Raw genomic sequence first — 15,118 nt, 5'->3', positions numbered from 1 at the left:
CTTCTGTGCCTCCTGAAAGGCCACAGATGACAGGCAAGAAAAGCAATCAATTCCTGAGTCATCAAACTGGTGTTGTGGAGAGAGAGAATGGAGACAGGCTGTTTATAAAGACCTTGCCTTTGGCTAGATTGCCCAGCTGAAGAGCACTCAAACACAAATTGCAGGAGAATGAACAGGGAATCTGACACTTGTGGTGGAAGCAATAGGAAAGCTCATGTAGGAAAATACCCATTTATTCATGTTGTAGCTGGCAGAAGAAGCCCTCCCTCCCTAGAATCCACCTGTTTTGTGAGGTCTTATTTTAATCCCTTTGATCTTCTGTCCCCTGAAATAAATGAAAGGATTATAAGTGGTAGACGTGCGTATTCTACCCGTGTTATCCTTGTCTCTCTTTCCCATGCTTCCCTGCTGTTTATATAACTATGCAGAGTGTTCTGTGCACTGACACAGTGTTGACAAAAGCACTCCTGCTATGCTGAGCTAGCGCATGTACTCCAGTTTTTAAATGAATATGACATAGATCTTCTTAGAAAATGTTTTATCTTTAATAAAAGTAAATTTTGACACACACGTGTGCGCGCACTGGATTCTTTTTACTACGATCTCCCATGATCTGCTGATGTATGTTGAACATTAAAAATGAGAATAAATATTAACAATCTCATAAAAGTTGAGGCATAATTGATTGCAGATGAACGGTCCTGAGGTGGTAGTATCGGCTGCTTCGGCATATGCGCCCTCTGCTGAATCAAACTCAGAGTTATTTGCAAAAGTCTCAGCATCCAACAAGCACCATGCGCTCTGCTAAAAATCAGAGGCTTGATATTCATGGGGACATAATTTAAAAAATGGTTTGCATTCTGAATTTCTTTCCGTAAAGAAAACAATTCATTCTGATTGTGGACAGGTTTTCAATTGAGTAAAAGATCCTACAGATTTATTTATTTAGTTAGTTAGTTAGTTAGTTAGTGTCAAAAGCAACTAAGTAATTTTTGACCAAAAACGAGCAACAGCAACCATATTATCTGTAGCTTTAACCAATTCTTCCTCTGTGCATGAGGCAGGACATTGTGGACAAGCATACAGATGTGGAATTGTTTGTTCTGCTCCACAGTTGCGCAAACAGATTATCTTTCGTTTAGCTCATTCCACTTCAGAGTTTGTTCAGGGACTTACAGGTTGGCCATTCTTGGGTTGTCTCTGGAGGCAGACCCTCATTGGGGGGGGGGGGGGGGGGAGGGACCATCTAATTGGTTTAGCTGCCCAGAGGCATGCTCTTGCTATTTCTGGGAGTGGTGGTTCTCATGAAGGTTTCCCTTGATTTGAGTCTACTGGAAGGAGGCTGATAGCCATGCAGTGGATGGCTTTCACAGTGTTCAACCTTATTTCTCTCACAGTTAGCAGCAACTTCCTGTCGCACATCGGGGGGGGGGGGGGCAATGCCAGCTAGATTGTAGAGTTTATTAGCAGGTGTAGGTTTGAGACATCATATGATTATTTTGCATATTTCATTCAGTGCTTTGTTCACCTGCTTCACATGAACAAACTTGTGCCAGGCATACTCAGCAGTTGAGTAATATGGAAGGCCATCACCATCATCAGGCTCTGTTACTATGTGCTTCAAGCTGGCTGCAATCTACTGTATTATAGCCTTGCCCTAGTGGGTTTTTTTTTCTTGGCAAGATCGATTCAGTGTAAGTTTGCCACTGCCTTCCTAAAACTGAAAGTGGGTTACTTGCCCAAAACTACTTCCTGGGTTTCTGAGGTTGAGAAGAGATCTGAACCTCCTTGACTGGAGTCCCAGTCCAACAGTTAAGCCACTTCACTCACTCTCTACCCATAAACTATTATTATCATGCAATTTTACAACTTTTGAAGAACTACAGCTGTTCTGTCACAGCTGCTATTTTTATGACTGGAACTGATGTCTGTTTTGGAGAAATATAGGGAATCTTGCTGTTTTAGGATGTAGGTGCCTGAAAACAGCATGTTTGAGTAATATAAAACAGTTGTACTCAAAGTGGTGGTTCCAGTCCATGATCCATTGGGTGGTGGTCCCTAAGATGAAAAGAAACAATAGCAGCCAGTGGTTCTAGATGGGAGTACTGGTCCCTGAAACATTGGAAAAAAGGACTGCTAGTGCTCAAATTCATCAGATAGTTTGAAAAACACTGGGTTAAAGCAGTGTTGGGCCAAACATTGTGTGATGTGGCCAGAAGTGAAGGTCATTTAGGGCTCCAAAAGGTCACTCATCTGTGGGCCACCCAATTCCAGTGAATATTTTTAAAAGATATAAAGACTTTAGGCAGATGGAAAAATAATGCATATATCCTTATGTCTTCTACCTTGGTGTGAGACTCTGCTTATGGGATGTTCCTGCTTTCAGAAATGAACATGGGATTCAAGCCAAAACTGAATGCCTTTATTGACAGATTTCATTATCTAATCAACACTGTTTGTTTTATCTGAGGCATTTTTGTAGTTCTTCCACATTTCAGTATTTATATTATGTGGTAGATATTCTGTGTGCACTGGCAATATATATAGTCAGCAAAACCAAGACATCAGCTGACTTTTTGGCAATCTTGACCACAGATGAAATCTGGTACTAGTAATGTTCCCAAGCTTCTAACTAGGATAACATATTTGTGGTTTCTAAAGGCTGTGGAATCTGTAAAGCTTTCCCCCTAATGTCTGTTTTTTAGTGGAGTGGGTCTTTTTAATAGAGCTGGCAGACAAAAGCCTTAATCACAGGAACAATGTGATTCTTAAGACTGTCTGCACTGAAATCTCAGATTGCTCAACTTTGCAAAGAGATGCCTTGTTCAGTTTGCACAACATATTTGATATGTTGGCTCTTTCAAATAGTATACAAGAAAATAATTGACTTTTTGTTTGTGGGGATGAGGTATCTTTAAACTTTGTCAGTGGCACCCAGGTTCTTCTAGGTGAGCAAGTTGAGGAATTGTGTGTCCAGCAATTGATTTTGTTTCCCTGAGGAACTGCTGAAGTCCCCAAACCCTCCAAGAATACAGGCCCTTCGCAACTTTTTTCAAAACTTGGAAGTTCATTGTACATCTTTTAGAAATTGTGAAACTCACCAATGTACCTTATTGATTTAATTACATGCTCCACATTTCTTTCGGCACAGAATTCAAGGCAATTTACAGCTGCTAAACTAACGTTTACCAAAGTTCTGTTTTTGTTTTTTTAAACCAATTAAAACAAGTGTAAACACATTTAGAACATAATAAAATTGAAACACAACATCTTCCTAGAAAAGGGTCCATTTGCTGAAACATATCAAAACCCAAAATCTTCAGTTAGAGGGGATGAATGTTCCTACAGATACCCACAGGAAAGCTTTGATACCCACAGGAAAGCTTTGCAGGTATAAGGTCCCAAGTTCAGTCTGCACTGTAGAATTCATAAAGTTTGACCCCATTTGCTCAATGCTGTAGAATCCTAGGTGCTGTAGTTTGGTGAGGCATCAGCCCTCTTAGAAAAAGCTAAAGGTCTTGTAAAATTATATCTCCCAGGATTTAGCAGCATTGACTCAGCAGTTAAAGTGGTGTCCAGCTGCATTAATTCTAGTGTTGATGCACTCTTTGGCATCTTCAGGTTCAGAAAAAGAAAAGAAATATTATAGAGCAAGTGATGCGAGATACCTGCATGTGAGTCAGTGGAGAATGCTGCCAATAATAGTGGAGTGAAGGAAATGGACAAGGTATGGCCAGGCATTGTCTAATCAGGTAGAAAGCAGCATCTGTGATGATATAACATGTGCTCTCTTCTTGATCTAGGGAAATTCCAAGAAGAACAGAAGTCGATAGTATTGGTTGGCCAGCTGTCTTCCGGATGACGCTGCTTCACAGAGACACAGACGCTGGACCTGGTATTCAGCTAGCAAATCCTCTCTTGGCTGGATGTGGCCGCAGTGGTGGAGTTAACCCATATGTGTTTTCTTTGGTGTTGTGGGTGGGTTTGAGGCCACACTGCCTTGGGTAGCTGGCGTCATGCAGTGCGAATGTGGCATTGCCAGTAAAGTGGATGGGAAAATACTTGCTCTGTGGATAAACTACATAGGAATTAACCATGACTTTTTATTGTATACTTTGTAACTACCTTTCATGTCCATGTACAAACTTTTGAGATTTTGTATATTTGAGTGCATATTTAGGCAATCAGATCTGCTATTGATGTGGTAGTTGTCTTCTCCTGCCCTAAGAGATTGTTATCCTGCCCGTCCCTCTTTCTGTGAGTAAAACTAAAACTGTGCTAACCACTGAGTTAAGGATATTCCTCAGCTGCATCCTCCTGTGCCGTTGTTGTGAAATGTATTACAGATTCCAGTCTTCTCTTCCAGTCTAGCTTAGAAGATTGCCTGAGAGAGGCAGTCCCCGTACATTTATATTGAAGCATTGAGTACAACTGTGACTAATGCCACTTCATATTAACTGTTACAGCAATTAAAAAGTGTACAATAGTGGTCTTCTAAAATCAAGTGTAGAAAGTGGGCCAAAGAAACGGCTTGTGCAAAATCAGGCTGAAGAGTGGCATTTTGGGCATTCGTTTGTGTTATTACTTTCCATGCAGATCTGATAACAGTGAAATACCCAGTAGTATATTTGAGAAAGATGTAAATAGGAAGGCCACTGAAGGGAAGATTTCTTTTTCCACAAAAAGACCTTTTCACCTACAGAAGAGTGAGATGACATTCACAGTTGAGTATCAGTTTCAGATGAAGGTTGATTAACACAGACTAAGAAATCACTGGATTAGGAAATGTCTGCACAGAAGGGCTGGTCCAGATACTGATGGGCCCAGAAGTAAGCCTAAATGGGAAGTGAAAGGCAAAGTGCTTGGTTTTGGGAACTTTTCGGCATTCACACATAACAGGGTAACTGATTTTCATTGAGGGGTTGGTGTGGAGATCCCTATGCACCTTCATGCTGGTTTCACCTCACTTACTCCATGTGATAACATCGGTCTTTGCTCCTGAAAACTAGTGGTGTTTTCTGGTGGTAGAACGTAGCATTATCAGAGCCTGAGCCAATCCTAAACTTTCGCAAATTTGGGCCCTCGAGATATTGTTTGACTGCAACTTGAAGCATTCTGAGCAGGCACAGGCAATGGTGAGGAGTACTGGGAATCCCAACAACATGAGCAAGCTGCTCTCTTCTCATCCCCTGCCTAGGCTGATTGTTCCAGGGACATTTTGGAATTTCTTGATTGACGTCTTAGTATTCTAAATTTATTCTTTGCATTTTTTCTTGTGAGCAGTTTGTTTACACCTATGTGAAGTCTTCTCAGCACAGTATTCCATGAGAGATTTCTGCCATCTGTTTGCAAGAGGTCCTGCTACTGAATATTTTACACTGTTGCTCTGTGAGGGAAAGTAACTGCCCTATATTCAAGGGTTACTCAATTGTATCAACCATGTCAATGTGTATGATGAGCATAAAATAAATATACTGCCAACTTATCTCTTCCTTTTGGAAATTTCTTGTGTCTGCTTTTTGTGTGCACAGCAAATGTGAGTTTGAACACGACTGCCACTAGTTTTCAGGATGTATTTTCAATATTTCAGTATGTGGAACAATATGGCTATATGTCTTGGCTGTTGAGAGGATGGGAGGATTTTATGTTGAAAGGTAATGTCATTTTGGAAAAAGATTACCTGTCTTTAAGATTCGTCTTAATGCAATGATTTTAAAATAAGAAGTAGCCACAAATCACTCAGAACGATAGGCTGTTGCGTGAGGTTTAACTGACTCTCAGACAAGCAAAAGTGCAAACTCAGTTGACAGTGATTTTAAAACTATATTCATATTACTTTGCAAACTCTTCTGTTATCTCTGCTCAGACTTAGAGATAGGGATGCAGCTGTTAAAGGGGGAGGCCAAGGGAAAACATCTGGTGACAGGATTTATGAAGAGCACATACACAGAGAGAAAGATTTATTTATCTATATTAGGAAAGGAAATGGTAACTTCTCTGGAGAATTTGAATGTTTCCAGGGTGAGCTGAGGGCACATCTGTATGATAGTTTTTCCTATATCCATCCACATAGAGAGTGGGATATAAGTGAATAAGAGAGAGCCTATTTGGACTATTTCGTTGTGATCGGAATCTGCAGATGAACTGGATTTTTCCCTTTCCTATTTAGCTCACAAGTGTTGTAACCCTTGAGTGCTGCTCTTGACACTCAGTAAAACACAGCCAAATCCCTCGTATGTTTGGAGGCATTTTAGTATGCACTTCAAGGGAACCTCTTGGAGTTCCCTGCCTACTGGAAGTTCACTTATTTCCTGCATTTATTAGACTTCTTTCCCAAGCTGTGCAGAAGAAAACATAATAATACAAAATATGAATGCCTGACACTCTTGGATGAAATGAATGTCTGGATCCAATTCAGTCTGGCTTCAGGCTTGGATTCTGCAGTGAAACAGTGTGATTGACGTCTTTGGTTAAGAGACAGATGAGAGGAGTATAACCCTATTGATTATTACTGACCTCAATAGAATGTGATATCACTGATTGTGAAACTTTGCTAGATCAATTATACGGGCAGAGAGGTCATAGCACAGTAGCTCCCATAGAAAGTACTGGCATTGTGGAATTTCTGCTTTACCCTATGGCATTTGTTATGGCGCAGGAAAGTGGCCCATGGCTATCAAGAGACCTTGTCAACACTGTACAGAAAGACATCACACAGCCCAAACAGGCTTTTGGAGTAGGTTAATACTACGTTTAGCACAGTCAGGAGGTCTTGTTGTAATATTCATCCTAGCCTGACAAATCAGTAAGTAAAAAAATAGCATCACCCAGCACACATGCTGGCAATTCTGTTTTGGCTTTTGCACTGTGGAAGTTTTAATGTGAGCTTTATAAATTTGTTTTTTAAGATCACACTCTCATGACAGAAACTGGGGAGCCTGCTACTGTCTTGGAAGTTGTGTTGTCCCATTGCATATTAATTTGGAAGGGGTGTGTCAATCATAAGGAGGTTCTGTCTTCCTGTTGACGGAATATATTTGGGATGTGTTCTCTGCTTTAACACCTGCTGCATCCTTTAATCACTAGCTAAGTTGTCTTTTGCTTCAGTGGCTTCTGTCAGTTTTAATATCAAATGAATCCCTTGAAAACCTGGAGGAGTACCAGAACATAGAGGATTCCATACAGCTCCCCCATCTTCTGTTTGAAGCCACTGGGCCAGCTGAGGTTTTGTAAGGTAAGTGATATCGACCTCTGTTTTTCTTGGTCATTTGGATCAGGTGGAGTTGAACAAAATGTTGAATCAGAACCAGGTCATGGCTAATATAATCCTTTATTGATAGTTTATGGAAATGAGAGTGAAATAGTGGGTCAGGTTGGCCTTGGGACCCACTGGAGTATACATTTTTTGACATTTGTTCACATACGTATTGAGGCACACTTGTCAACACAGTGCAGTAAGTCCACAGTTATTGCATTCCTCAAATACTTAAGCTACCACACATACATTTAAAAACTATTTTGGGGTATTTGAGATCAAGAGTCTTAAGCTTTCTGGAAAAATCATGTTTTGTCTTTCTCAGCTCCTGGGTTTGGGACAAAATCTGAACCCTAAATACTTTCCTTATCCATGTGATAGCTTTAATTGTTCTTTTTAACTCTCTTCAAAGTGTTATTGTCAAATCAACCCAGCAACTGCTCAAAATAATGTGTGCTGCCCTTATCTGAGCCAGAGAAGCCAGAGAACTGGAGAATGTTTGGAAAGCTTTTTTAACAACTATTTGGCCTAGAACACAGCTTCAAATTTGAGATATACAGTAAATGAACTTTTTTTTTTTTTTGCAGATAGCTTTCTTCTTGTCCCTCTCCCTCCAACAATATTGAGTAGCTAGGCTAGGAATTGCATGACACACCAGATCAACTGTATTTCCCAGCATCTTTTATCACTGACCATGTTGGCTGTGGCTGATGGACACTGCAGTCCTTCAGTATCTGAAGGATTGCATGATTCCCATCTCTGTTGTAGATCTTGTGAGAGAATGTCCCTTGTTCAATAAGGTTGGAATTCTGGTCAGTTTATGATAGATTAATCAACTGAGTTTCAAACTGATTAAGAGCAGGATTTATATTGGTTTTGTTCCTGATATCTCAACAGTTTACATTTTATATAGTTCACAGTTCACAGAAGATATTTTAAATTGCATTAATTGGCTAAAAGCAGATAATTGATTTGCAATAAATAATAATATTTGTAAGTATGTATGCCAAATGCTTGAATGTTTGTAAATGCCCAACAGGACGACAGCCAACATGTTTTTACTTGGAGGAAGGATGACACCAATCTTGGCATGAATCATATCTCTAAAGAGGAGGCATTCATAACTGGGGCATCACAGCTGAGAAGATGGCACAACAAGGAGATTGGTCTATAGCTTATAAGAAGCACTGCTTGAATATCAAGCAAAAAGTGGGTGCTAGAAATAATATCATACGAAAGCTGACTGGCATAGCCTGGGAATCACAACCAGACACAGTGAAGACATCTGCCCTTGCGCTTTGCTACTCTGCTGCTGAATACGCATGCCCAGTATGGAATACATCTCACCACGTTAAAACAGTGGATGTGACTCTTAATGAGACATGCCGCATTATCACTGGAGATAATTATACCACACCATTGGAAAAATTATACACCTGACATCCGCCAGGAAGTAGCAGTCAGCAATGAAAGGACCAAGGCACTGACATCTTCGGCCCATCCTCTGTTCAGATATCAGCTAGCATGCCAACAACTTAAATCAAGAAATAGCTTCCTAAGATCTACAGAGATACTCGCAGGAGCACCTCAGCAAGTGAGAATCCAAAAGAGGCAGGCTAAAGCCCAGCACCTAAATCAGTGGCTGAGACTGGATGAGAAATTCCTTCCTGGGCACATAGAAGAGTGGATGACCTGGAAGGTGCTGAACAGGCTGTGCTCTGGCACAACAAGATGCAAAGCTTACCTTAAGAAATGGGGCTACACAGAGGAGTCCACGACATGCGAGTGTGGAGAAGAGCAAACCACAGACCACCTATTACAATGCAGCCTGAGCCCTGCCATAAGCACAATGGAGGACCTTTTTATGGCAACTCCGAAGGCACTACAAATGGCCAGCTGTAGGTCAAAGGACATTTAATAGAATGTAAAGTTTTTTAAACTTTGTCTTTTTTAAATACATTACAACTGCACCCTCTGTTTGCTTCTGATAAGATACGATGAAAGGTTCTTCAGGGATTGCCACTCTGTCCAGAGAAGGGGATTATTCCTTTATCAAAGAGTTAAGGTGTGGTATTTACACTGATGAATAGCTAGGTCAACCCAAGTTTTTTGGGTCAATGTTTTGACTAAAATGTCTAGATTTATATATGAATATGTGTAGTACCAAACAACAGGAGAGAAAAAGCGTATGTAAACCAAGAATAGAGAGAGAAGATTTGCCGGCTCAGCCAATTCCCTGTCAGAGCTAATTTGACACATAGACAATCAGACTTAAATGATGGGAAAGTGTTTTCAAAAATGAAATTGAATATAGTATATATTTTGGAAAGGTGGAGTGTATATTTATCCACAAAACACCCAGGAGGTAGTTATACTGTTTGAAGATGAGAATTACACTTAAGGGCTTAACCAAAATAGAACTGCACTTTTGCCCCAAAGACGTGTACAAATCCATAAAGCTCTAAGTGATTTGGTGCTCCAGCACTCTAATGTAAACTGGAGAAAGGACAGGAAATGAAACAAGATTAGGTTGTAATGGCAGATTAATGGCCCTGCAGCTTTTGCATTCAGCAGCTCCATCTCTGCTTGTTTAAGTTTTAGAACAAGAAGTAATTGTTTGAAAGAATCTCTGGGATGGATGGGGGCGGTGGAAGAGAACACCGTTATTATCTTGTACCTACGAAAGACTTGACCTTTCAGGGCAGCGATGAATAGCAGTGGGAGAGAAAAAAATAAATAGATTTGCTTCTAAAGCTGAGCTGCTTTCTGCTTTGTGTGTGCTGGCATGTCTCGAGGACTGACACGTGTCCACTTACCAACTCAGCAATTGCTCTATTCTTTTCAAAAGAATGATTTCTCTGTATGGCTGTGCAGGGGTGTCATTAAACAGAAGAATGAAATGTTTGCAAACTTTGTCTCCATGAAAGACAAGTATAATTATATTATTGGATCTATTCTTCACACTAAATACATGCCAGAAAAAAGCGTTAAACAACTACCAGAGAACAAAGGCACTGGAGCAAGCACTTACTTTGCAAGTCAACTGAGTTGGGTCGTTTTTAAACTTGTGCACAGATGCATTTTGGCCGTTTGTCTTTGGCTTCTTCGGATGCCTGTAATGTCTAGGGCCTCACTGCCATGTTGTTCTCCCAGCAGAACCAAACCACATGGCTGCCAGTCTTGGCTATCTTCTGTTCTATTCGGGATCATGAAGTGCACGGAGAGGCTGCTGCATGCTTGCACAGGGTTCTCCAGTGAGACTGGCCTGTTGGGTCAATCAGAATAGAAGAAAGCCATGATGTGTTTTATGCAAGCTATATTTATTTAATGTGGCAAGCGCCCCCGTTGCTCAGTTGCATCCTGGCTCTAGAGAGAGGTGCTTCAGTCCGATTGCCTTGCTGCTCGCTCTCACCTTTAGCTTTTGGTTAGGCTTGGCCTTTCTCTAGCATTGAATTTTTTTTATTTTCCTACTAGCCGGCCCTTATATATGTGTTTGTGTGTATATGTATATATATATTCATATATGTGTGTGCATATTTCTGTATATGTGTGTGTGTTTCTATATATTTGTGTTTGTGTATATATATGGTTTTGCGCATGTGCTGTAATTTTTGGCTTTTAAAGTCTCTTCTGCTGTGTTTTTCAGTGTTTTTTTATGAGTGATGGTCACTTGTTGGCCCATGGAGCCCCCGGTAGCGCAGTGGGTTAAACCCCTGTGCCGGCAGGTCGCAGATTTGAATCCGGGGAGAGGCGGATGAGCTCCCTCTATCAGCTCCAGCTCCTCATGCAGGGACATGAGAGAAGCCTCCCACAAGGATGAAAAAAAACATCAAAATCATCCAGGCGTCCCCTGGGCAACGTCCTTGCAGACGGCCAATTTTCTCACACCAGAAGCGACTTGCTCCTGACACGACAAAAAAAAACCAAAACCCGTTGGCCCGATAGGTGTATTGTGTCCAAATTTGGTGTCAGTTTGTCCAGTGGTTTTTGAGTTATTTTAATCCCACGAACGAACATTACGCTTTTATTTATATAGATATTTTCTGGATTCTTTATTTAGTGGAGGTTTGAAAGTGCGGGTGAGTGTGCTTTTCTTTTAGGATGGATCTGAGCTTTGAGTCACCCTTGAGCTTCTACTAAAGTAAAGTCAAGTCAGCTTTATTCATGCCCCTTCCCATCTCCCCTTGGGGACTCAGGGCAGCTTACAACATAAATGGCAGTCATTCGATGCCATACAATACCATGTGAAAATACAAATACATAATAAATTAAATGCAGATAATTAAAATGACAATTATTGTAACAAACATGGGAACAAATCAATAAAACACACATGAAAACAGCAATTAAAAGGAGATTAAAAACCCAGTCAGTAGATTAAAACCAATAACCGTCATTGAGGTCCTGTCCATAAACCATTCATTGTGTGGCAGCCATATATTCAAGTGTCTCCATAAGCCTGGGAGCATAAGTAAGTTTTTAATTCTCTTCTGAAAGCAGAGAGCATAGGGGCTATTTTAATCTTCGAGAGAGAGAGTTCCTTTAGCTTCTTCTCTTATCTCTCCTCCCTCTTCTCTTTCATCAAAGTAGTACTTTAAAAAGATTATTGAGTCAATAATAGGAATTCCAGCAAACAGCAAAACCCCATTCTCAGAAAAACTAACCTACCTACCTGCCTACTGACCTAAACTTACGAACAATACTTAATAATTTCTGAATCATACAGGAGTGTTTTTATAATAAGGGGACATGTCTGGAGGGCTGAAGTTTGCCCATGCCTGTTCTATACACTATATTCCAATTAGCTTCCCCCAAAATCTTGGTGGATACTATTTGGGTTAGGATTACATCCAATGATCACATTATCAATCACATATATTAATAGCTGATTTGTGAAGTGATCCTGGGCCCCATCTGCACTGACTATTTAAAGGATTTTGATGCTAGCTTCAAACTGTGGTGGCTAGACAGTGAACTCCCATGAAAGCACACTAAATAAAGCCCCTAATCAATCTTCTTCAGGTTGAGGGCCACATACCATCGGGATGTGATATTTAATCCAATTAACTTGTTATTTCATTGATCTTATTGAGACTGGGGATCACACAACACCAGAATGAGAGGTAGAATTGTGCAGTTTAATTAATTGATGCATCTTTGGGCTGAGGATCCCTCACCACAAGAATGTTGTTTAATAAATGATCTTCAGACTGAGGGCCATCCTATGATCCTATGACTCACCTATACGAATGTTAAGTTTTTTTAATTAATTAATTAATTAATCTTCTTACTGAAGTCAACACAACCCTGGACTGTGAGATAGAGATGTGCAATTTAATTAATTGATCATATATCTTCAGGCTAAAGGCCACACAGTATGAATAGCTGGTGTTTAATTCATCAGTCAATAAATTCATCTTCATCTTGAGGGCCACACAACAGCGGAATGTGAGACAGAGGTGCAATTGAATTGATTAATTAATTAATTAATTAACTTTATTCATCAATCAATTGAAAGTCAGCAGATTATAGGAGTTGTCTTCATAAACCTGTCAGCAGCTTATGATACTGTAAATCATCACCTCCTCCTGAGGAAAGTGTATAATACCAAAAAGGATTACCACCTCACCTACTTCATAGGAACTCTGCTACAAAACAGGAGCTTTTTTGTTGAGTTCCGAGGTTTGAGAAGCAGATGGTGAAAACAGAACGGATTGCCTCAGCTGACTGTGCTTGCTCCATCAATGTTTAACATTTACACAAATGAGCAGCGACTGCTAGAAGGGACAGGGAGTTTCATCTATTCTGACGATCATGCCATCACCGCTCAAGCATGGAGCTTTGAAATGGTTGAACAGAAGCTCTCTGAAGCTTAAGGTGCTCTTACTGCCTATTAAAGGGGAAACTAGCTAATTCCCAATGCATCTAAAATGCAGACGTATGCTTTTCATCTTAAGAACAGGTAAGCACCTCAAACTCTGACGATTGCCTGGAAAGGAGCACTGCAGCACACCAAAATACCTGGGAGTCACTCTGGACCATGCTCTGACACACAAGAAGCACTGCTTGAATATCAAGCAAAAAGTGGGTGCTAGAAATAATATCATACGAAAGCTGACTGATACAACCTGAGGATCACAACCAGATACAGTGAATATCTCTGCCTTTGCACTTTGCTGCTGAATATGCATGCCCAGTGTGGAATACATCTCATCATGTTAAAACAGTGGATGTGGCTCTTAATGAGACATGTTGCATTATCACAGGATGTCTACACCCTACACTGCTGGAGAAATTATACTGTTTAGCCCAAGACTGGACAAAACCGGGCCCTCCAGGTGTTTTGGACTTCAACTCCCACAAATTCCCAACTCCCTACCGGCTGTTAGGAATTGTGGAAGTTGAAGTCCAAAACACCTGGAAGGTCCAAGTTTGCCCAGGCCTACACTAGAATACAATTTTTAATTAACGAGTTAAATTTCTCGAGGCTTAAAACCACACCCCACCGGAATGTAGAGTTATATCTTTGATTCACATCATTAATTACTCCATCTTCATGAGGCTGAGGCACAAGTGTTAACAAGTGCTGAAACTGACTCAGAAGATGGTTTTGAAAGGCTGCAGATTACAGTAGCAGTCTTCATAGACCTGTCAGCAGCGTATGATACTGGTAAATCGTTGTATTCTCCTGGGAAAAAATTATAATACCAAAAAGAACTACCACCTCACCTGCCTCATAGGAAATCTGCTACAAAACATGAGCTTTTTTGTTGAGTTCCAGGGCCAGAGAAACAGATGGTGAAAACAGAAGAACGGCCTGCCTCAGGGGGAGCGTGCTTGCTCCATCAATGTTTAACATTTACACAAATGATCAGCAACGGCCAGAAGGGGCAGAGAGTTTAATCTATGCTGACGATCTGTGCCATCACCACTCAAGCAGGGAGCTTCTAAATGGTTGAACAGAAGCTCTCTGAAGCTTAAGGTGCTCTTACTGCTTATTACAGGGAAAACTAGCTAATTCCCAATCCATCTAAAATGCAGATGCGTGCTTTTCATCTTAAGAACAGACAAGCACTTCAAACTCTGATGATTACCTGGGAAGGAGCATTGCAGCACACCAAAATACCTGGAAGTCACTCTGGACCGTGCTCTGATATACAAGAAGCACTGCTTGAATATCAAGCAAAAAGTGGGTGCTAGAAGTAATATACTATGAAAGCTAACTGACACAACCAGAGGATTACAACCAGATACAGTGAAGATCTCTGCTCTTGCGCTTTGCTACTCTGCTGCTGGGTACGCACGCCCAGCGTGGAATACATCTCACCACATTAAAATAGTGGATGTGGCTCTTAATGAGACATGTTGCATTATCACAGGATGTCTACGTCCAATGCTGCTGGAGAAATTATACTGCTAGGAACCGTGGGAGTTGAAGTCCAAAACATCTGGAGGGCCCAAGTTTGCCCAGGCCTGCACTAGAATGCACTGTTTAATTGACAAGTTTTCTTGAGGCTTAGAACCACACCCCATAAAAATGTGGAGTTATATATTTGATTAATTAATCCGTCTTCATGAGGCTGAAGGCCACACACTGCTCCTTAGGCGATCCCTCGTTGTCCGAGTAGGATTGTCTTCCAAGATTGGTGTACTGGCAGTGGGTCCGTAGGTGACTGTGAAGCCCTATTCTTGATCTGCATCTTCTCCCACAGTGAGGGCATTGGTTTCCAGGTGGAAGGTGGTCCCAGTTGGGGTTGGCTTGATGTGCCTTCCTCTTGGCACGTTTCTCTCTTTTGCCCTCCATTCGTGCCTCTTCAAATTCTACAGCACTGCTGGTCACAGCTGACCTCCAGCTGGAGCGCT

The 15,118-nt window shown here is 41.0% G+C and overlaps 1 protein-coding gene across 1 annotated transcript in view; it reads left to right on the top strand.

Annotated features, from left to right (window-relative positions):
• Positions 1 to 5,485, top strand: part of PPP1R21 (protein phosphatase 1 regulatory subunit 21) — a 64,036-nt gene extending 58,551 nt beyond the window's left edge. Inside the window, exon 22 of the mRNA XM_060754548.2 lies at positions 3,804 to 5,485. Within this exon, the coding sequence (XP_060610531.2) occupies positions 3,804 to 3,833 (30 nt within the window). The 3' untranslated portion in view covers positions 3,834 to 5,485. The remainder of the gene's footprint in view (positions 1 to 3,803) is intronic.
• The last annotated feature ends 9,633 nt before the right edge of the window (positions 5,486 to 15,118 follow it).

Source organism: Anolis sagrei, chromosome 1 (genome assembly GCF_037176765.1).
Source record: "Anolis sagrei isolate rAnoSag1 chromosome 1, rAnoSag1.mat, whole genome shotgun sequence".
Lineage (NCBI taxonomy): Eukaryota > Metazoa > Chordata > Lepidosauria > Squamata > Dactyloidae > Anolis > Anolis sagrei.
The sequence above is the reverse complement of the archived record's forward strand: the minus strand, read 5'-3'. Positions and strand labels throughout refer to the sequence as shown.